The 23,195-nt window shown below is 59.2% G+C and overlaps 1 protein-coding gene across 1 annotated transcript in view; it reads right to left on the bottom strand.

Moving 5' to 3' along the window:
• The window catches only part of ACAP1 (ArfGAP with coiled-coil, ankyrin repeat and PH domains 1), a gene marked incomplete at both ends in the record, with an annotated part of 35,250 nt that extends 14,834 nt beyond the window's left edge, over nt 1–20,416 (bottom strand). Inside the window, 13 exons of the mRNA XM_082300573.1 lie at nt 2,021–2,135; nt 2,826–2,926; nt 5,027–5,078; nt 7,235–7,347; nt 7,831–7,905; nt 9,767–9,862; nt 10,158–10,202; nt 11,612–11,795; nt 12,685–12,743; nt 13,302–13,355; nt 13,943–14,062; nt 15,583–15,640; nt 20,364–20,416. Of these exons, the coding sequence (XP_082156699.1) occupies nt 2,021–2,135; nt 2,826–2,926; nt 5,027–5,078; nt 7,235–7,347; nt 7,831–7,905; nt 9,767–9,862; nt 10,158–10,202; nt 11,612–11,795; nt 12,685–12,743; nt 13,302–13,355; nt 13,943–14,062; nt 15,583–15,640; nt 20,364–20,416 (1,125 nt within the window). The remainder of the gene's footprint in view (nt 1–2,020; nt 2,136–2,825; nt 2,927–5,026; nt 5,079–7,234; nt 7,348–7,830; nt 7,906–9,766; nt 9,863–10,157; nt 10,203–11,611; nt 11,796–12,684; nt 12,744–13,301; nt 13,356–13,942; nt 14,063–15,582; nt 15,641–20,363) is intronic.
• Between the last annotated feature and the right edge of the window lie 2,779 nt (nt 20,417–23,195).

Genomic DNA, 23,195 nt, shown 5'->3' on the forward strand with positions numbered 1-23,195 from the left:
GGGGGATTTGGGGGGATTTTGGGGAGATTTGGGGGGAGATATGGGGGGATTTGGGGGATTTTGGGGAATCTGGGGGGGGTTTGGGGGATTTTAGAGAGATTTGGGGGAATTTTGGGGGGGATTTGGGGGGATTTTGGGGATTTGAGGGATTTGGGGGAGATTTGGGGGGGTTGGGGGATTTGGGGGGATTTTGGGGGGATTTTAGGGAGATTTGGGGGGGACTTGGGAGGTGAAGGGGGATTTGGGGGATTTTAGGAAGATTTGGGGAAGATTTGAGGGGATTTGGGGGGATTTTAAGGGATTTTTTGGGGGGATTTTGGGGCATTGGGGGGATTTTGGGGGGGTTTGGGGGAGATTTGGGGGATTTAAAGGGATTTTGGGGGGATTTGGGGGGATTTTGGGAGATTTTGGGGGGATTTTCGGGGATTTTGGGGGATTTGGGGGGGATTTGGGAGGTGAAGGGGGGTTTGGGAGATTTTAAGGGATTTTGGGGGGATTTTGGGAGATTTTTAGGGGGATTTTGGGGGATTTGGGGGAGATTTGGGTGGGATTTGGAGGGGATTTGGGAGGTGAAGGGGGATTTGGGGGATTTTAGGAAGATTTGGGGGTATTTGGGGAAGATTTGAGGGGATTTGGGGGGATTTTAAGGGATTTTGGGGGGATTTTGGGGCATTGGGGGGATTTTGGGGGGGTTTGGGGGAGATTTGGGGGGATTTAAAGGGATTTTGGGGGGATTTGGGGGGATTTTGGGAGATTTTGGGGGGATTTGGGAGGTGAAGGGGGGTTTGGGGGATTTTAAGGGATTTTGGGGGGATTTGGGGGATTTGGGGGGGATTTGGGGGGATTTTGGGGAGATTTGGGGGGAGATATGGGGGGATTTGGGGGATTTTGGGGAATTTGGGGGGGGTTTGGGGGATTTTAGAGAGATTTGGGGGAATTTTGGGGGGGATTTGGGGGGATTTTGGGGATTTGAGGGATTTGGGGGAGATTTGGGGGGGTTGGGGGATTTGGGGGGATTTTGGGGGGATTTTAGGGAGATTTGGGGGGGACTTGGGAGGTGAAGGGGGATTTGGGGGATTTTAGGAAGATTTGGGGGGATTTGGGGAAGATTTGAGGGGATTTGGGGGGATTTTAAGGGATTTTTTGGGGGGATTTTGGGGCATTGGGGGGATTTTGGGGGGGATTTGGGAGGTGAAGGGGGATTTGGGGGATTTTAAGGGATTTTGGGGGGATTTTGGGAGATTTTCAGGGGGATTTTGGGGGATTTGGGGGAGATTTGGGGGGGATTTGGGAGGTGAAGGGGGATTTGGGGGATTTTAGGAAGATTTGGGGGGATTTGGGGAAGATTTGAGCGGATTTGGGGGGATTTTAAGGGATTTTGTGGGTATTTTGGGGGATTTAGGGGAGAATCAGGGTGGGGTTGGTGTGGATTTTGGGGGGATTTGGGGGATTTTGGGGGATTTGGGGGAATTTTGGGGGATTTTGGGGGGGATTTGGGGGATTTTGGGGGGGATTTGGGATATTTTGGGGCGGTTTTGGGGTATTTTAGGGCAGTTTTGGGCTATTTTAGGGCAGTTTTGGGGTATTTTAGGGCGGTTTTGGGGTATTTTAGGGCAGTTTTGGGGTATTTTAGGGCAGTTTTGGGCTATTTTAGGGCAGTTTTGGGATATTTTGAGGCGGTTTTGGGCTATTTTAGGGCAGTTTTGGGGTATTTTAGGGCGGTTTTGGGGTATTTTAGGGCGGTTTTGGGCTATTTTGAGGCGGTTTTGGGCTATTTTAGGGCAGTTTTGGGATATTTTGGGGCGGTTTTGGGCTATTTTAGGGCAGTTTTGGGGTATTTTAGGGCGGTTTTGGGGTATTTTAGGGCAGTTTTGGGCTATTTTAGGGCAGTTTTGGGCTATTTTAGGGCAGTTTGGGGTATTTTAGGGCAGTTTTGAGGTATTTTGGGGTACTTTAGGGCGGTTTTGAGGTATTTTCGGATGATTTTGGGGTATTTCGGGGCGGTTTTTGGGGTCCCCACCTGGCCCGGGGGTGCTTTCGGGGGGCTCTGGGTGTAGGCGCAGGCGATGCTGCTCTGGACGGCGCTGACCCAGCGGCGCTGCCCCCCCCCCGAATCCGCCTGCAGCACGCACGATCTGGGGAGAAAAAAGGCGATTTTGGGGTCTCCTCGGCGCTTTTGAGGTTTTGGGGTCATTTTTGGGGGGGGATTTGGGGGTCCCCGGGGTTGTTTTGGGGGGGTTTGGAACCCCCCGCAGGTTTGGGAATCGGGATTTCTTTTGGGGTCTCCCCCCCAAAGATTTTGGATTCCCACAGAATTTCGGGGTCCCCCTCAAAATGGATTTTTGGGGTCTCCCTCAGAATTTCGGGGTCCCCCCCATGGATTTTTGGGGTCTCCCTCAGAATTTCGGGGTCCCCCCATGGATTTTTGGGGTCTCCCTCAGAATTTTGGGGTCCCCCCCATGGATTTTTGGGGTCTCCCTCGCAATTTCGGGGTCCCCCCATGGATTTTTGGGGTCTCCCTCAGAATTTTGGGGTCCCCCCCATGGATTTTTGGGGTCTCCCTCAGAATTTCGGGGTCCCCCCCATGGATTTTTGGGGTCTCCCTCGCAATTTTGGGGTCCCCCCCCATGGATTTTTGGGGTCTCCCTCGCAATTTTGGGGTCTTTCGAGGAGAATTTGGGGAGGTTTGGGGGCGATTTTCGAGCCTCCACCTTTGGGAATGGGGATTTTTTTTGGGGGGGGGGGCGCTCCCCAAGATTTTGGATTCCCCCCGAATTTTGGGGTCCCCCCCAAAATGGATTTTTTGGGCGTTTTTGGGGTCTCACTTGGACGGGGAGACGACCTCGAAGCAGAAGCGGCGCTCGAGGTCCGGGCAGGGTTTGACCGTGCAGAGCCTCAGGTCCTCCACCACCACCGTGGGGGGGTCCTGGGGGGTCCCCAAAATCTCAGCCACCTGGGGAGGGGTCCCCCCAAAATCCTCCCCAACCCCCCAAATCCCGGCGCCCCAAATCCGCGGTTAAAAACAACCCCAAAAACCCCCGAATCCTAAAAAAAAAAAAAAAAATTAAAAAAAAGGAACCCAAAATTCAGCCCCTCCTCTCCTCCCCAAAGTCTGGGGTTCCCCCCCAAAATCCACCCAGGATCCCCCAAAATCCCCCAGGACCCCCCAAAATCCACCCAGGACTCACCTGGGACACCCCCAAACCCCCCCAGCCCCATCTGGGACCCCCCAAAATCACCCGATGCCCCCTAAAATCCCCCCCCGACCCCTTAAAACCCCCCCAACCCACCCAGGACCCCCCAAAACTCTCCCCAAAATCCCCCCAGGACCCCCCAAAACCCCCCCCAACCCATCTGGGACCCCCCAGAATCACCCTGGGGCCCCAAAAATCCCTCCCAAAACCCCCCCAGGACCCCCCCAAAACCCCCCCCGGACCCCCAAAACTCTCCCCAAAACCCACCCAGGACCCCCAAAACCCCCCCCGGACCCCCAACCCCCCCCCCCCAAACCACCTGGGACCCCCCAAAACCCCCCCCGACCCATCTGGGACCCCCCAAAATCACCCGGGGGCCCCTAAAATCCCTCCCAAGACCCCCTAAAACCTCCCCAAAACCCACCCAGGACCCCCAAAACTCCCCCAGGACCCCCCAAAACTCCCCAGGACCCCCCAAAACTCTCCCCAAAATCCCCCCAAAACCCCCCCAGGACCCCCAAAACACCCCCCGGACCCCCAACCCCCCCCCCCAAACCACCTGGGACCCCCCAAAACCCCCCCCGACCCATCTGGGACCCCCCAAAATCACCCGGGGGCCCCTAAAATCCCTCCCAAGACCCCCTAAAACCTCCCCAAAACCCACCCAGGACCCCCAAAACTCCCCCAGGACCCCCAAAACTCTCCCCAAAATCCCCCCAAAACCCCCCCAGGACCCCCCAAAACCCATCCAGGACCCCCCAAAACTCTCCCCAAAATCCCCCCAAAACCCCCCCAGGACCCCCAAAACCCATCCAGGACCCCCCAAAACTCTCCCCAAAATCCCCCCAAAACCCACCCAGGACCCCCAAACCCCCCCCAAACCACCTGGGACCCCCCAAAACCCCCCCCGACCCATCTGGGACCCCCCAAAATCACCCGGGGGCCCCAAAAATCCCTCCCAAAACCCCCTAAAACCTCCCCAAAACCCACCCAGGACCCCCAAAACTCCCCCAGGACCCCCCAAAACTCTCCCCAAAATCCCCCCAAAACCCACCCAGGACCCCCCAAAACTCCCCCAGGACCCCCCAAAACTCTCCCCAAAATCCCCCCAAAACCCACCCAGGACCCCCCAAAACCCATCCAGGACCCCCCAAAACTCTCCCCAAAACCCCCCCAGGACCCCCAACCCCCCCCCAAACCACCTGGGACCCCCCAAAATCCCCCCAGCGCCATCTGGGACCCCCCAGAATCACCCGGGGGCCCCTAAAATCCCTCCCAAAACCCCCTAAAACCTCCCCAAAACCTACCCAGGACCCCCCAAAACTTTCCCCAAAATCCCCCCAAAACCCCCCCCGGACCCCCAAAACCCCCCCCAAACCACCTGGGACCCCCCAAAACCCCCCCCGACCCATCTGGGACCCCCCAGAATCACCCTGGGGCCCCAAAAATCCCTCCCAAAACCCCCTAAAACCTCCCCAAAACCCACCCAGGACCCCCAAAACTCCCCCAGGACCCCCCAAAACCCATCCAGGACCCCCCAAAACTCTCCCCAAAATCCCCCCAAAACCCCCCCCGGACCCCCAAAACCCCCCCCAAAACCACCTGGGACCCCCCAAAACCCCCCCCGACCCATCTGGGACCCCCCAAAATCACCCGGGGGCCCCAAAAATCCCTCCCAAAACCCCCCCAGGACCCCCCCAAAACCCACCCAGGACCCCCAAAACTCCCCCAGGACCCCCCAAAACTCTCCCCAAAATCCCCCCAAAACCCACCAGGACCCCCCAAAACTCCCCCAGGACCCCCCAAACCCCCCCCGGACCCCCCAAACCCACCCGGGCCCGTTTCAGGTACAGCAGTTGGTTGCTCTGGATGAAGAACCAGCGCCTGGAGGGGGCGGAAATTTGGGATTTTGGGGGCGTTTTGGGGTGGTTTTCGGGCGTTTTTGGGGCTTTTCGGGGCGTTTTAGGGGATTTTAGGGAACTTCGAGGAGTTTTGGGGTGGTTTTGGAGGAAAACGGGGGCGTTTCGGAGAGTTTTAGGGCGGTTTTGGGGTTTTAGGGAGTTTCAGGGAGTTTTTGGGCAGTTTTGGGGTGTTTTGGGGAGTTTTGGGGTGGCTGGGGGTGGTTTTGGGGTGTTTTGGGGAGTTTTGGGGTGGTTTGGAGTGGAACGGGGCTGTTTCGGAGCGTTTTAGGGCGTTTTTGGGGTGTTTTGGGGAGTTTCAGGGAGTTTGAGGCAGTTTGGAGAGGAACAGAGGTGTTTTAGGGAGTTTTTGGGCGTTTTTGGGGTGGTTTAGGGAGTTTTGGAGGGGAACGGGGGTGTTTTAGGGAGTTTTGGGGTGTTTTGGGGGTTTTAGGGAGTTTCAAGGAGTTTTACGGAGTTTTTGGGCAATTTTGGGGTGTTTTAGGGAGTTCTAGGGCGTTTTTCGGGTGTTCTGGGGTGTTTTGAGGAGTTTTGGGGTGTTTTGGGGAGTTTCAGGGGGTTTTGGGGTGGTTTGGAGCGGAACGGGCGTTTCAGAGAGTTTTAGGGCATTTTTGGGGTGTTTTGGGGAGTTTCAGGGAGTTTTAGGGAGTTCCAGAGCATTTTGGGGGTGTTTTGGGGAGATTTTGGGGTGGTTTGGGGAGTTTCAGGGGGTGTTTTGGAGTGGAATGGGGGCATTTTAGAGAGTTTTAAGGAGTTTTGGGGTGTTTTGGGATGGTTTCAGGGAGTTTTGGGGTGTTTGGGGGTGGTTTTAGGACGTTTGTGAGGTGGTTTTGGGGCGGTTTTGGGGGTTTTGGGGAGGTTTTGGGAGTTCCGGTGTGTTTGGGGTGGTTTTAGGGTGTTTTAGGGATGGTTTTGGGAGTTTCGGGGTGTTTTGGGGTGGTTTTAGGGTGTTTCTGAGGTGGTTTTGGGGGGGTTGGGGTGGTTTTGGGAGTTTCGGGGTGGTTTTAGGGCATTTATGAGGTGGTTTTGGGGCGTTTTTGGGGGATTTTGGGGTGGTTTTGGGAGTTTCGGGGTGTTTGGGGGTGGTTTTAGGGCACTTGTGAGGTGGTTTTAGGGCAGTTTTGGGGAGGTTTTGGGAGTTTCAGGGAGTTTTGGGGTGTTTTGGGGTAGTTTTAGGGCGGTTTTGGGGTGGTTTTGGGAGTTTCGGGGTGTTTGGGGGTGGTTTGGGGCAGTTTTAGGGTGTTTTAGGGCGTTTTTGGGGTGCTTTTGGGAGTTTCAGGGTGTTTGGGGGTGGTTTTAGGGCGGTTGTGAGGTGGTTTTGGGGCGGTTTTGGGGAGTTTTTGAGAGTTTTGGGGGGGTTTTGGGGTAGTTTTGGGAGTTTTGGGGTGGTTTTGGGAGTTTCGGGGTGTTTGGGGTGGTTTTAGGGCGTTTGTGAGGTGGTTTTGGGGCGGTTTTGGGGAGTTTTTGAGAGTTTTGGGGGGGTTTTGGGGTAGTTTTGGGAGTTTTGGGGTGGTTTTGGGAGTTTCGGGGTGTTTGGGGGTGGTTTTAGGGCACTTGTGAGGTGGTTTTAGGGCAGTTTTGGGGAGGTTTTGGGAGTTTCAGGGAGTTTTGGGGTGTTTTGGGGTAGTTTTAGGGCGGTTTTGGGGTGTTTGGGGGTGGTTTGGGGCAGTTTTAGGGTGTTTTAGGGCGTTTTTGGGGTGCTTTTGGGAGTTTCAGGGTGTTTGGGGATGGTTTTAGGGCGTTTCTGAGGTAGTTTTGGGGCGGTTTCGGGGGTTTTGGGGCGGTTTTGGGAGTTTTGGGGTGTTTTGGGGTAGTTTTAGGGCGGTTTTGGGGTGGTTTTGGGAGTTTCGGGGTGTTTGGGGTGGTTTTAGGGCATTTGTGAGGTGCTTTTAGGGCGGTTTTGGGGGCGGTTTTAGGGCGGTTTTAGGGCGGTTTTGGGGGCGGTTTTAGGGCGGTTTTGGGGGCGGTTTTAGGGCGGTTTTGGGGGCGGTTTTAGGGCGGTTTTGGGGGCGGTTTTGGGGTGGTTTTGGGGTGGTTTTGGGGGCGGTTTTGGGGCGGTTTTGGGGGCGGTTTTAGGGCGCTTTTGGGGTGGTTTTGGGGTGTTTTGGGGGGTTTCGGTACCTGCTCCAGGTGCGGAAGGCGTTGCTGGCTCTCTTGTACAGGTAACCCTCCATGGGCGGCGCCTCAGGCCCCGCCTCTCCCGCGGCCCCGCCCACCTCCTCCTGCGATAGGTCCTGGGAGCCGCCAATCAACACAAGCCCCGCCCACATCCCCACCCCAACCGAGCCACGCCCCTTCCCGGAGCTGTCAAGCAAATTAACCCTACCCTAAGCTGCCAATCAACTCTATTGTTGATTGAATTAATTAACCCCACCCTGCAGCTGTCAATCAAAGCACGGCCACGCCCCCATCCCCTGTCAATCATCACTCACACCCATCCACGCCCCACCTGTCAATCAACACTGACCACGCCCCTTCACCACCCGTCAATCACACGCGGCACCGCCCACTCCCAGCAGCCACACCCCAACTTTGGCCACGCCCCTTCCGCCGAGACCACACCCCCAAACCTCAAACCACGCCCCTCATTTTAGGCCACGCCCCCTCCCAATCCAATCCACTCCTTCCCTTTCCGCCCAGGCCACGCCCCCGAGGTTCGGCCACGCCCCTCAGCCATGGCCACGCCCACCAGGCCACGCCCACCAGGCCACGCCCACCTGCTGCAGCAGGAGGTGGTGCCGCTGCTCCAGGTCCCGCTGGCGCCGCGCCCCCTCCAGCTCCCCCCGCTCCAGCTGGGACAGGGGGGTCCCCAAAAATCAGCAACCCCCGGGACCCCCCCTTGGGACCCTTCGGGACCCCCCCCTCAACTTGGGACCCCCCGGGACCACCCCAAAACCCCCCCGGGACCCCCCCAAAACACCCCCGGGACCCCCCGGGACCACCCTAAAACACCCCCGGGACCCCCCCAAAACACCCCGGGACCCCCCGGGACCACCCCAAAACCCCCCCGGGACCCCCCCAAAACACCCCGGGACCCCCCGGGACCACCCCAAAACCCCCCCGGGACCACCCCAAAACCCCCCCGGGACCCTCCCCAGCTCCCCCCGCTCCAGCTGGGACAGGGGGGGGTCCCCAAAAATCAGCAACCCCCGGGACCCCCCCCTTGGGACCCCCCGGGACCCCTCCCAGGCCGGACCCCTGGAATTTTGGGGGTGGGAGGTCCCATGGGGTGGGGGAGGGGTCTCTTGTTGGGGTGTCCTTGGGTGGTTTTGGGGTCCCTGGGGAGGTTTTGGGGGAGTCCCTGGGGGTCTCAGGGGTCTCTGGGGGATGGGGGAGGATCTTGGAGGGGTTTTGGGGGGGCCTTGGGGGGATTTGGGGGTGGTTTAGGCGGATTTTGGGGTGTTTTGGGGGGATTTTGGGGAGCTGTGGTGGATTTGGGGGTGTTTTAGATGGATTTTGGGGGGTTGTGGTGGATTTTGGGGTGTTTTAGGTGGATTTTGGGGTGCTTTGGATGGATTTTGGGGTGTTTTAGGTGGATTTCAGGGTGCTTTGGGTGGATTTTGGGGAGTTGTGGTGGATTTGGGGGGGATTTCGGGGTGTTCTGGGTGGATTTCAGGGTGCTTTGGGTGGATTTTGGGGTGTTTTGGGTGGATTTTGGGGTGCTTTGGGTGGATTTTGGGGTGTTTTAGGTGGATTTCAGGGTGCTTTGGGTGGATTTTGGGGAGTTGTGGTGGATTTGGGGGGGATTTTGGGATGTTTTGGGTGGATTTTGGGGTGCTTTAGGTGGATTTTGGGGTGTTTTAGGTGGATTTCAGGGTGCTTTGGGTGGATTTTGGGGTGTTTTAGGTGGATTTCAGGGTGCTTTGGGTGGATTTTGGGGAGTTGTGGTGGATTTGGGGGGGATTTTGGGATGTTCTGGGTGGATTTTGGGGTGCTTTGGATGGATTTTGGGATGTTTTGGGTGGATTTTGGGGTGTTTTAGGTGGATTTTGGGGGTTTTAGATGGATTTTGGGGTGCTTTGGGTGGATTTTGGGGAGTTGTGGTGGATTTGGGGGGATTTTGGGGTATTTTGGGTGGATTTCGGGGTGCTTTGGGTGGATTTTGGGGTGCTTTGGATGGATTTTGGGGTGTTCTGGATGGATTTTGGGGTGTTCTGGATGGATTTTGGGGTGTTCTGGGTGGATTTCGGGGTGCTTTGGATGGATTTTGGGATGTTTTGGGTGGATTTTGGGGTGTTTTAGGTGGATTTTGGGGGTTTTAGATGGATTTTGGGGTGCTTTGGGTGGATTTTGGGGGATTTTGGGGTATTTTGGGTGGATTTCGGGGTGCTTTGGGTGGATTTTGGGGTGTTCTGGGTGGATTTCGGGGTGTTTTGGATGGATTTGGGGGTGTTTTGGATGGATTTCGGGGTGTTTTGGATGGATTTGGGGGTGTTTTGGGTGGATTTCGGGGTGTTCTGGGTGGATTTCGGGGTGTTCTGGGTGGATTTTGGGGTGCTTTGGATGGATTTTGGGGTGTTTTGGGTGGATTTCGGGGTGTTTGAGGTGGATTTGGGGGTGTTTTGGGTGGATTTCGGGGTGTTTCAGGTGGATTTGGGGTCTTTTGGGTGGATTTTGGGGTGTTTTGGGCGGATTTGGGGCTCCCAGCCCCACCTGCGCCCCCAGGTGTCCCCGATAATCGCGCGTCGCTGTCGCCCCCTGGTGACCGCGGCTGAAAAACGCGGCCTGAGCCTCCAGCAGCGCCAGCACCTGGGGGGGGATGGGGGCGGAGGGGGGGTCAGTGCCACCCTCGGGACCCCCCAAACCCCCCCCCAGGACCCCCAGACCCCTCCCCAAATACAGGGAGCCCAAACACCCCCCCCCAAACCCTCCCCAGCCCCCCATAAAATCCCCTCAGGGACCCCAACCCCAAAGAATCCCCCAAACGTCCCTTTTTGGGACCCTCAGGGATCCCCAAATCCAACCCTGGGACCCCCAAGGACCCCCCCACGATCCCCCAAATCCTCCCTGGGACCCCCCAACCCCCCCCCCAAATTTCACTCACGAACTGCAGAATTTCGGTTTTTTTCTTGTCCTGCACCACGTTGAGCTGGGGGAGGGGCAGGGTAAGGGCGTGGCCCGGTCACGCCCACGAGGCCACGCCCACTCAAGCCACACCCTCCGGATCCCACCCACTTAAGCCCCACCCCTTTAGGCCACACCCCGGACCACACCCGGTTAAGCTCCGCCCATCTAAACCACGCCCATGCGGCCACGCCCACCTCGCAGCCCCGCCCACCTCTCACAGACCCCACCCACATCATCAAGCCCAGGCCACGCCCACCCTTTAAGCCACGCCCACACCATCAAACCTCGCCCACACAGGACACGCCCACCCGATTTAAGCCACGCCCACTCCATTAAAACACTGCCCACACATGACACGCCCACCCAATTAAAGCCCCGCCCACCCCATTAAGCCCCGCCCACCCCGTTAAACCCCACCCACTTTGAGCCACGCCCACCCCGTTAAAACCCCGCCCACTCCTAGGACAAGTGAACTCATTTCAAGCCACGCCCACTCATCAACCCCGCCCACTCCTAGGACACGCCCATCCTTTTAAGCCACGCCCACCCCGTTAATCCCAGCCCACTCCTAGGACACGCCCACCCAATTTAAGCTGCGTCCACTCTGTTAAGCCCCGCCCACGCAGGACACGCCCACCCCATTAACCCCAGCCCACCTCGAGGACACGCCCACCCGAATCAAGCCACGCCCACCCCGTTAAACCCCGCCCACTCCCAGGACACGCCCGTCCGATTTAAGCCACGCCCACTCCTTTAAAGCACCGCCCACCCCTAGGACAAGCCCACTCAATATAAGCCACGCCCACTCCATCAAACAGCGCCTACTCATAGGACACGCCCACCCGATTTAAGCCACGCCCACTCCATTAAACCCCACCCAGCCATGACACATCCACCCGATTTTAGCCACACCCACTCTGTGAAACCTCACCCACCCCAGGACACGCCCACCCGATTAAAGCCACGCCCACACCATTAAACCCCGCCCACTCATAGGACACGCCCACTCACTCTAAGCCGCGCCCACCCCGTTAAACCTAGCCCAACTATAGGACACGCCCACCCGATTTAAGCCACGCCCACTCCATCGAACCCCTCCCAACCCTAGGACAAGCACACTCAATTTGAGCCACGCCCACCCCATTAATCCCAGCCCACCTATAGGACACGCCCACCCGATTCAAGCCACGCCCACTCCACTAAACCCCGCCCACCCACGACACAGCCACCCGATTTTAGCCACGCCCACCAATCAAACCCCACCCACCTTTAGGACACGCCCACCCGATTTAAGCCACGCCCACACCCACCAGGCCCCGCCCACTTTCAGGACACCCCACACCCCCCAAACCATTTAAGCCACGCCCACCCCATTAAGCCCCGCCTACCTGCACACACAAACCACGCCCACCCCGCCAAAGCCCCGCCCACCTGCAGCACGTGGTCCAGCCCCCGCGCCCTGGCCACGCCCCTGGCCACGCCCAGCGCCGCCGCCGCCTCCTGAGCCTCCAGGGGGCGCCGTCGCGGCACCTCGGCGTGGTGCTGCAGCGCCCCCTGCAGGAGCTCGGCCGCGCGCGAGCGCTCCCGGCCCGCGGCACGGAGCCCCCGGAGAGCCCTGAAATCACCCCAAAAACGGGTCAGGAAGGGGGCTGAACCCCCCCAGAGAGCCCCGGAATCACCCCAAAAACCGGGATTAAAACCCAGCCTGAGACACCCCCAGAGAGCCCCGGAATCACCCCAAAAACGGGTCAGGAATGGGGCTGAACCCCCCCAGAGAGCCCCGAAATCACCCCAAAAACCGGGATTAAAACCCAGCCTGAGACGCCCCCAGAGAGCCCTGAAATCACCCCAAAAACGGGTCAGGAATGGGGCTGAACCCCCCCAGAGAGCCCCGAAATCACCCCAAAAACCGGGATTAAAACCCAGCCTGAGACGCCCCCAGAGAGCCCTGAAATCACCCCAAAAACCGGGATTAAAACCCAGCCTGAGACGCCCCCGGAGAGCCCTGAAATCACCCCAAAAACGGGGCAGGAATGGGGCTGAACCCCCCCAGAGAGCCCCGGAATCACCCCAAAAACCGGGATTAAAACCCAGCCTGAGACGCCCTCAGAGAGCCCCAAAATCACCCCAAAAACGGGTCAGGAATGGGGCTGAACCCCCCCAGAGAGCCCCAAAATCACCCCAAAAACCGGGATTAAAACCCAGCCTGAGACGCCCTCAGAGAGCCCCAAAATCACCCCAAAAATGGGTCAGGAGTGGAGCTGAACCCCCCCAGAGAGCCCCAAAATCCCCCCTGGACCCCCCCAAAATCCCCCCTGCACCCGTCAAATCCCCCCTGGACCCCCAAAATCCCCCCAAAATCCCCGCAGAACCCCCAAAATCCGCCCTGGACCACCCAAAATCCCCCCAGAACCCCCTCAAATCCCCCCTGGATCCCCAAAATCCCCCTGGGACCCCCCAAAATCCCCGTGGGACCCCCAAAATTTCCCCCCAATCCCCCTCACTCTCGCAGCAGGGGCTGCAGGTGCCTCCTCAGGGCGCTCTGGGTGCAGCTCCGCAGCTCCTGGGGGCGGGGCCAAAGCGTGGGGGGCGTGGCCAGGCCGGGAGGGGGCGTGGCCAAAGCGTGAGGGGCGTGGCCAGGCCGGGGGGGGCATGACCAAAGCGTGGGGGCGTGGCCAGGCCGGGAGGGGGCGTGGCCAAAGCGTGGGGGGCGTGGCCAGGCCGGGAGGGGCGTGGCCAAAGGTGGGGGCGTGGCCAGGCCGGGGAAAGGGGCGTGGCCAGGCCCAGAGGGGGGCGTGGCCATGCAAGAAGGGGGCGTGGGCAGAGAAAGGGGCGTGGCTTTACCACGGAGTGGGCGTGGCCTAAATGGGCGTGGCCAATAAGGGCGGGGCTCTTTAAGATTAACGAGGGGCGGGGCTTGGGGAAGGGGCGTGGCTTGAAGGAATGGGCGTGGTCAGCCCGAGAGGGGCGTGGCCAGAAGGGAGTGGGCGGGGGCTAAACAGGGCGTGGTCAGAAGGGGGCGTGGCTTGGAGAAAAGGGGACATGGTCAGTGAATGGGGTGGGCGTGGCCTCGGGACAAAGGGGGCGTGGCCTCGGGACAAAGGGGGCGTGGCCTGCGGACCTCGTGGCTGTCCATCATCTGCTCCAGCGAATCACAGAACTTCTCCAGAGCCTCCTGGGGGGGGGGAGGGGGAGGGGCGGCGTCAGGAGGGGTTCGGGACCCCCCAAAATTCACTCCAGGAACCCCCAAATCCCCCAGGAACCCCCAAAACCCTCCCAGGAACCCCCAAACCCCCCAAGGGACCCCCAAAATTCACTCCAGGACCCCCAAAATCCCCCAGGGACCCCAAGCCCCACCCAGGGACCCCCAAAATCCTCCCAGGGACCCCCAAATCCCCCCAGGGACCCCCAAAATTCACTCCAGGAATCCCAAAATCCCCCCAGGACCCCCAAACCCACCCACGGACCCCCAAAATTCACTCCAGGACCCCCAAATCCACCCAGAAACTCCCCAAAACCTCCAGGGACCCCCAAAATTCACTCCAGGGACCCCCAAAATTCACCCAGAACCCTCCAAATTTCCCCCCCAGGACCCCCAAGAACTCCCAGAACCCCAAATTTGGGGCTCCCCCCCCCCCCTCCCAGGACCCCTCCCTCCCCCTGGACCCCCCCTCAGATTTCGGGGTGCCCCAAAACCCTCCCAAATTCGGGGTCCTGCCCCTCCAGGGCACCCCAATCGCGGGGGATTTTGGGGGGTCTCACCCGCACCAGGGGGTCCCCCCGGGGGGTCCCCGCGAGCTCCCGGAGCCCCGCGGCGAAGGCTCGGCTGGAACCTTCCAGAACGCGGCCGGCCTCGAGCACGGCCGAGCAGAGCTTCAGCACCTGGGGAGGCCAAAAGCGGCTGAAATCAGCCCAAAATCCAGCCCAAAACCCGCCGGAATCAGCCCAAAATCCGCCCCAAAATCCACCCCGGAATCAACCCAAAATCCGCCGGAATCATCCCAAAACCCATCGGAACCACCCCAAAACCCACCAGAACCACCCCGAAATCCACCGAAATCACCCCAAAATCCGCCGGGATCACCCCAAAATCTACCGGAATCACCCCAAAATCCACCAAAATCACCCCAAATCCGCCGGAATCATCCCAAAATCGCCCCCAAATCTGCCAGAATCACCCAAAACCCATCGGAACCACCCCAAAATCTACCGGAATCACCCAAAAAACCCACCAGGATCACCCCAAAATCCACCGGAATCAGCCCAAAACCCGCTGGAATCATCCCAAAATCTGCTGGAATCATCCCAAATCCGCCAGAATCATCCCAAAATCACCCCAAAATCTGCCAGAATCACCCAACTCCCACCTGAATAGCCCCAAAATCTGCCAAAATCACCCCAGAATCATCCCAAAACCCACCGAAATCACCCCAAAATCCACCAAAATCACCCCAAAATCCACCAAAATCACCCCAAATCCACCTAGACCACCCTAAAACCCGCTGGAATCACCCCAAAATCTGCCAGAATTCACCCCAAAATCTGCCAAAATCACCCCCAAATCGACTGAAATCACCCCAAATCCACCTAGACCACCCTAAAACCCTCTGGAATCACCCCAAAATCTGCCAGAATCACCCCAAATCCGCCGGAATCATCCCAAAATCACCCCAAAATCTGCCAGAATTACCCAAACCCCACCTGAATAGCCCCAAAATCTGCCAAAATCACCGGAATCAGCCCAAAATCCGCCAAAATCACCCCAAAATCTGCCAGAATCATCCCAAAATCCACCTGAATAGCCCCAAAATCTGCCAAAATCACCCCAGAATCACCCCAAAACCCACCGGAATCACCCCAAAATCTGCCAGAATCACCCCAAAACCCATCGGAATCACCCCAAAATCACCCCAGAATCACCCCAAAATCCACCAAAATCACCCCAAAATCCACCTAGACCACCCTAAAACCCGCTGGAATCACCCCAAAATCTGCCAGAATCACCCAAACCCCACCTGAATAGCCCCAAAATCTGCCAAAATCACCGGAATCAGCCCAAAATCCACCAAAATCACCCCAAAATCTGCCAGAATCATCCCAAAATCCACCAAAATCACCCCAAATCCGCCAGAATCACCCCCAAATCCACCAGCATCACCCCAAAACCCGCCGGAATCACCCCAAAACCCGCCGGAATCACCCCAAAATCCACCAAAATCACCCAAAATCCACCAAAATCACCCCAAAATCCCCCCCCAAACCTCACCTGAGGACCCCCAAACCCCCCCAAAACCCCCCCAAAACCCCCAACCCCCCTCCCCGCACCCCTGAGCCCCCCCCAGACCCTTTGGGGACCCCCCCGGACCCCCCAAATTTGGGGTCCCCCCCCTCCCCTCCCCCACCTTCTCCAGGTGCGTCTCCAGCTCGGCCGCGTCCGACTCGGCCTCTTCCACTGCGGCCCTGGGGGGGGGGGCGGGGGGCGTTTTTGGGGGTCCTGGGGGGGTTTGGGGGGTCCTGGAGGGGTTTGGGGGGGATTTTTGGGGGTCCTGGAGAGGTTTTGGGAGGATTTTTGGGAGTCCGGGGGGGGGATTTGGGGGTCCTGGGGGGATTTTGGGGGGGATTTTTGGGGGTCCTGGGGGGTCTGGGGGAGATTTTTGGGGGTCCTGGGGGGATTTTGGGGGGTCCTGGGGGGATTTTGGGGCATCCGGGGGAGGTTTGGGGGGTCCTGGGGGGATTTTGGGGGGTCCTGGGGGGGATTGGGGGACACTTTTGGGGGTCCTGGGGGGATTTTGGGGGGTCCTGGGGGGGTCTGGGGGGCGTTTTTGGGGGTCCTGGGGGGGTCTGGGGGGGTCCTGGGGGGGTTTGGGGGGGATTTTTGGGGGTCCTGGGGGGTCTGGGGGGGATTTTTGGGGGTCCTGGGGAGTTTGGGGGGGATTTTTGGGGGTCCTGGGGGGTCTGGGGGGGATTTTTGGGGGTCCTGGAGAGGTTTTGGGAGGATTTTTGGGAGTCCGGGGGGGATTTGGGGGTCCTGGGGGGATTTTGGGGCATCCGGGGGAGGTTTGGGGGGTCCTGGGGGGATTTTGGGGGGTCCTGGAGAGGTTTGGGGGGGATTTTTGGGAGTCCAGGGGGGATTTTGGGGGGTCCTGGGGGGGTCTGGGGGGGATTTTTGGGGGTCCTGGAGAGGTTTTGGGGAGTCTTTGAGGGGTTTGGGAGGCATTTTTGGGGGTCCTGGGGGGGTTGGGGGGGGTTGGGGGGATTTTGGGGGGTCCTGGAGGGGTTTTGGGGGAGATTTTGGGGGTCCTGGGGGAGTTTGGGGGTTTCTGGGGAAGTTTTGGGGAGATTTGGGAGGATTTTGGGGGTCCTGGGGGGGTTTTGGAGGGAATTTTGGGGGCTCAGGGGAGATTTTGGGGGGGATTTGGGGGATTTTGGGATCCCTGGGGAGGGACGGGGCCGGATTTTGGGGCACTTTCGGGGATTTTAGGGTCTCTGAGGGGGGCGGGGCCGGATTTTGGGGCGGTTTCGAGGTTTTTGGGATCCCTGAGGGGGGCGGGGCCGGATTTTGGGGCGGTTTCGGGGATTTTGGGGCCCCGCGGGCGCTTCCGGAGCCGCTTCCGGAGGCGCCACCGCAGCACCTGGGGGTGGGGGAGGGGCGGGGGGACCCCCAAAAACGGCCTCGTGCGGGATTTGGGGTCATTTCCCGAGGATTTGGGGTCTCCCAGAAGATTTGGGGTCCCCCAGAAGGATTTGGGGTCATTTCCCGAGGTTTTGGGGTCTCCCAGAAGATTTGGGGTCCCCCAGAAGGATTTGGGGTCATTTCCCGAAGTTTTGGGGTCCCCTTGAAGTTTTGGGGTCTCCCAGAAGGATTTGGGGTCATTTCCCGAGATTTTGGGGTCCCCTTGAAGTTTTGGGGTCTCCCAGAAGGATTTGGGGTCATTTCCCGAAGTTTTGGGGTCCCCTTGAAGTTTTGGGGTCCCCCAGAAGGATTTGGGGTCATTTCCCGAGGTTTTGGGGTCCCCCTTGAAGTTTTGGGGTCCCCCTTGAAGTTTTGGGGTCATTTCCCGAGATTTTGGGGTCCCCTTGAAGTTTTGGGGTCCCCCAGAAGGATTTGGGGTCATTTCCCGAGATTTTGGGGTCCCCTTGAAGTTTTGGGGTCCCCCAGAAGGATTTGGGGTCATTTCCCGAGATTTTGGGGTCCCCCTTGGAGTTTTGGGGTCTCCCAGAAGGATTTGGGGTCATTTCCCGAAGTTTTGGGGTCCCCCTTGGAGTTTTGGGGTCTCCCAGAAGGATTTGGGGTCATTTCCCGAGATTTTGGGGTCCCCTTGAAGTTTTGGGGTCCCCCAGAAGGATTTGGGGTCATTTCCCGAGGATTTGGGGTCCCCCTTGGAGTTTTGGGGTCCCCCAGAAGGATTTGGGGTCATTTCCCGAGATTTTGGGGTCCCCTTGAAGTTTTGGGGTCCCCCAGAAGGATTTGGGGTCATTTCCCGAGGTTTTGGGGTCCCTCTTGGAGTTTTGGGGTCCCCCAGAAGGATTTGGGGTCATTTCCCGAGATTTTGGGGTCCCCTTGAAGTTTTGGGGTCCCCCAGAAGGATTTGGGGTCATTTCCCGAGATTTTGGGGTCCCCTTGAAGTTTTGGGGTCCCCCTTGAAGTTTTGGGGTCATTTCCCGAGGTTTTGGGGATCCCCGAGGTTGTTTGGGGGGGGGAGGGGTTTGGAGCCCCCCCCAGGTTGGGGGATTGGGATTTTTTGGGGGTTTTCCCGAAGATTTTGGGGTCTCCCTCGTGCAAGGACGCCCCTCCCCCCACGCCGTGGCCCCCTGGCACACCTGGGGGAGCCCAGGTGACCCCAAATGACCCCAGGTGTGACCCCAGGTGTGACCCCAGGTGTGACCCCAAATGACCCCAGGTGACCCCAGGTGACCCCAGGTGACCTCAGGTCACCCCAGGTGTCCCAAAATGACCCCAAATGATCCCAAATGACCCCAGGTGTGACCCCAGGTGTGACCCCAAATGATCCCAAATGACCCCAGGTGTGACCCCAGGTGTGACCCCAAATGACCCCAAATGACCCCAGGTGTGACCCCAGGTGTGACCCCAGGTGTGACCCCAGGTGTCCCAAAATGACCCCAAGTGACCCCCACATGACCCCAGGTGTGACCCCACATGACCCCAGGTGACCCCAGGTGGCCCCAAATGACCCCAGGTGTGACCCCAGGTGTGACCCCAGGTGTGACCCCAAATGACCCCAGGTGTCCCAAAACGGCCCCAGGTGTCCCAAAATGACCCCAGGTGTGACCCCAGCTGACCTCAGGTGTCCCCAAATGACCCCAAATGACCCCAAATGACCCCAGGTGTCCCCAGGTGACCCCAAATGACCCCAGGTGTGACCCCAGGTGTGACCCCAAATGGCCCCAGGTGACCCCAGGTGACCCCAAATGACCCCAGGTGTGACCCCAGCTGTGTCCTTGCCTGACCCCGAATGACCTCAGGTGTGACCCCAGGTGTCCCCAAATGACCTCAGGTGTCCCCAGGTGTGACCCCAAATGACCCCAAGTGACCCCCAAGTGACCCCCAAGTGTGACCCCAGGTGTCCCCAAATGACCTCAGGTGTCCTCAGGTGGCCCCAAATGACCCCAGGTGTGACCCCAAATGGCCCCAGGTGTGACCCCGAATGACCCCAGGTGACCCAAAATGACCCCAAATGACCCCAGGTGGCCCCAAATGACCCCAAATGACCCCAGGTGGCCCCAAATGACCCCAGGTGACCCCAGGTGACCCCTGCACGCGCGTGTGCGGGGCGGGGCCGGCTCCCGAAGGCCCCCCCGCCCCTCCCCCCGCCCCTCCCCCCGCCCCTCCCCCCCCCTTTTCCTGCCCCGGCCCCTCCCCCACGCCCGGGAAACCACTTCCTGTGGGGGGGGAGGGGCGGGGCCTGGCGGGGGGGGGCCCTGAGGGATTTTGGGGGGGTCCTGGGGGGATTTGGGGGGGTCCTGAGGGGGTTTTGGGGGGTCCTGAGGGGGTTTGGGGGGTCCTGAGGGGGTTTTGGGGGGGTCCTGAGGGGATTTGGGGGGGTCCTGGGGGGGTTTGGGGGGGTCCTGAGGGGGTTTGGGGGGTCCTGAGGGGATTTGGGGGGGTCCTGGGGGGGTTTGGGGGGGTCCTGAGGGGATTTGGGGGGGTCCTGGGGGGATTTGGGGGGGTCCTGGGGGGGTCCTGGGGGGGTCCTGAGGGGGTTTTGGGGGGGTCCTGGGGGGGTTTTGGGGGGGTCCTGAAGAAGTTTGAGGGGGGGTCCGGGTGGGGGGTCCAGGAATGATTTTGGGGGGTCCTGGGGGGGATTTTGGGGGGGTCCTGGGGGGTCCTGAGGGATTTGGGGGGGGGGAGGGGGGCTGGAGGGTTTTGGGGGGATTTTGGGATGGGGGAGTCCTGGGGGGGGGTCCCGATCCCAATTCCGGGGGGGATCCCTGGGGGGTTTCGGGGGGTCCCGGGGGGGGATTTTGGGGGTTTCTGGATGGATTTGGGGGGGATTTTGGGGGTAATTTGGGGGTTCGGGGGGGGATTGGAGGGGATTTTGGGGCGATTGGGGGGGATTTTGGGGGTTCTGGAGGGGATTTGGGGGGGATTTTGGGGGTAATTTGGGGGTTCGGGGGGGATTTGAGGGGATTTTGGGGCGATTGGGGGGGATTTTGGGGGTTCTGGAGGGGATTTGGGGGGGATTTTGGGGATAATTTGGGGGTTCGGGGGGGATTTGAGGTGATTTTGGGGCGATTTGGGGGGATTTTGGGGGTTCTGGAGGGATTGGGGGGGATTTTGGGGGGTTCTGGAGGGATTTGGGGGGGATTTTGGGGATAATTTGGGGGTTCGGGGGGGGATTTGAGGGGATTTTGGGGCGATTTGGGGGGATTTTGGGGGTTCTGGAGGGATTTGAGGGGATTTTGGGGCGATTTGGGGGGGATTTTGGGGGGTTCCGGATGGATTTGGGGGGGATTTTGGGGGTAATTTGGGGGTTCGCGGGGGATTTGAGGTGATTTTGGGGCGATTTGGGGGGATTTTGGGGGTTCCGGATGGATTTGGGGGGATTTTGGGGCGATTTGGGGGGGGATTTTGGGGGTTTCCGGATGGATTCGGGGGGGATTTTGGGGGGTTCCGGATGGATTCGGGGGGGATTTTGGGGATAATTTGGGGGAGATTTGGTACCTGAACCAGGGCGAGTCCCTCAGACACTCCTCGAAGTCCAACTTGACCGTCATGGCTGAGGCGGGGGGGGGGGGGTCCCGGCGGGTTTTGGGGGGGTCCCGGGGGGGTTTTTTGGGGGGTTTTGGGGTGGGGGAGGGGGAGGGGTCTCAGGGGTTTTTTGGGGGTTCCCGGGGGGGTCCCGGGCTCGGGGCCGCGGCGGTGCCGGGACGTGGCTGGCGCCGATGGGGCCGGGACGGCTCCGCCCCGGGGAGGGACCGCGGGGAGGGGGGGGATGGGGGGTGGGGGGGATTTAGGGTGTCCGGGGGGGGATTTGGGGGGGCTGGAAGGGATTTGGGGGGGATTTTGGGGGGGATGGAGGGGATTTGGGGGGGATTTTGGGGGGATGGAGGGGGATTTTGGGGTGATGGAGGGGATTTGGGGGGGATTTGGGGGGGATGGAAGGGATTTTGGGGGGATTGGGGTAGATTTTGAGGGGATTTGGGGGGATTTGGGGGTGTTGGAGGGGATTTGGGGGGGATGGAGGGGATTTGGGGGGGATTTTGGGGGTGATGGAAGAGATTTGGGGGGGATGGAAGGGATTTGGGGGGGATGAAGGGGGATTTGGGGGGAATTTTGGGGGGATTTGGGGGTGATGGAAGGGATTTGGGGGGGATTTGGGGGGGATGGATGGGGATTTTGGGGTGATGGAGGGGCTTTGGGGGGCATTTAGGGGAATTTTGGGGGGGTTTGGGGGGGATGGAAGGGATTTGGGGGGGATTTTGGGGGGATGGAGGGGATTTGGGGGGGGTTTGGGGGGGATGGAGGGGATTTTGGGGGGATGGAGGGGATTTTGGGGGAATTTTGGGGGGATTTGGGGGTGATGGAAGGGATTTGGGGGGGTTTTGGGAGGGATGGAGGGGGATTTTGGGGGGATGGAGGGGATTTGGGGGGGTTTGGGGGAATTTTGGGGGGATTTGGGAGTGATGGAAGGGATTTGGGGGGAATTTTGGGGGGATTTTGGGGGGGGTTTGGGGGTGATGGAGGGGATTTGGGGGGGATTTGGGTAGATTTTGAGGGGATTTGGGGGGATTTGGGGGTGTTGGAGGGGATTTTGGGGTGATGGAGGGGATTTTGGGGGAATTTTGGGGGGATTTGGGGGTGATGGAAGGGATTTGGGGGGGGTTTGGGGGTGATGGAGGGGATTTTGGGGAGATTTTGAGGGGATTTGGGGGATTTTGGGGTGATGGAGGGGATTTGGGGGGGTTTGGGGGAATTTTGGGGGGATTTGGGGGTGATGGAAGGGATTTAGGGGGGGTTGGGGGGGATGGAAGGGGATTTTGGGGGAATTTTGGGGGGATTTTGGGGGGTTTGGGGGTGATGGAGGGGATTTGGGGGGGATTTGGGGGGATTTGGGGGTGATGGAAGGGATTTGGGGGGGATGGAAGGGGATTTTGGGGGAATTTTGGGGGGATTTGGGGGGGATGGAGGGGATTGGGGGGGATTTGGGGGGGATGGAGGGGATTGGGGGGGATTTGGGGGGGATTTTGGGGGAATTTGGGGGGATTTGAGGGGATTTGGGGGTGATTTCGGGTGATGGAGGGGGAATCGAGGGGGATTTGGGGAGATTTTGGGGGGATTTGGGGGTGATGGAGGGGATTTGGGGGGGATTGGGGGAGATTTTGAGGGGATTTTGGAGAAGATTTGAGGGGGATTTGGGGGGGATTTTGGGGGATTTTGGGGGATTTTAGGGGATTTGGGGGGGATTTTAGGGGGATTGAGGGAATTGAGGGGGATTTGGGGGGATTTTGGAGAAGATTTGAGGGGGAATTGGGGGGAATTGAGGGGGATTTGTGGGGATTTGGGGGTGATGGAGGGGATTTGGGGGAGATTTGAGGGATTTTGGGGGGATTGAGGGGGATTTTAGGGGATTTGGGAGGATTTTGGAGAAGATTTGAGGGGGATTTGGGGGTGATGGAGGGGATTTGGGGAGATTTTGGGGGATTTGGGCGGGATTTGGGAAGATTTTGGGGGGATTTTGGAGAAGATTTGAGGGGGAATTGGGGGGAATGGAGAGGGATTTGGGGGGATTTTGGGGTGCTGGAGGGGATTTGGGGGGATTTTGGGGGGATTTGGGGGAATTAGGGGGGATCTGGAGGGGATTTTGGGGGGACGGATGGGATTTGGGGGGATTTTAGGGGATTTGGGGGGATTTTGGAGAAGATTTGAGGGGGATTTTGGGGGTAATTTGGGGATTCTGGAGGGATTTTGGGGGGATTTTGGGGTTCGGGGGGGATTTGGGGGCTCATTGGGGGGGATTTTAGGGGGAAATTGGGGTTTTTGGGGGGTGGAACCGAGGAGGACGTGGGGAGGGGGATTTAGGGAGGGGGGTCGGGAATTTGGGGGTGGAAATTTGGGAATTTGGGGTGGAAATTTGAGAATTTGGGAATTTGGGGTCGGGGCCAGAGCCGGGGAGGACTCGTGGGAATTTGGGCACCAAAACGCCCTTAATCACCCTAATTAACCCCAACCTCAACCCAACCCATCCGTGACAGCACCCCGTCTGCTTCCTCTAATTAATTAAACCTTAATTACCCCCTAATTACCACGAATTAGCGCTAATTACCCCCCAACAACGACACATTTCCATCACCGCACGGGAACAGCCGGCAGGGCCTCGCCGCCGCTTTATTTCCCTCTCCCCAAACCCCCCCCACCCCCCGGCATTAATTACCCGCGGCCCGTAATTAACGCGCCTCCTTAATGAGCGCCGCGGCCTCGCCGTTGCCAGGCAGGGCCCATCCCCATGGCAACCGTTGCCGGGGCGCCTGCCGTAAAGCGAGCACGGCGTATGAG

The sequence above is a fragment of the Coloeus monedula genome (genome assembly GCF_965178545.1).
Source record: "Coloeus monedula genome assembly, chromosome: 40".
NCBI classification, from domain to species: Eukaryota; Metazoa; Chordata; class Aves; order Passeriformes; family Corvidae; genus Coloeus; species Coloeus monedula.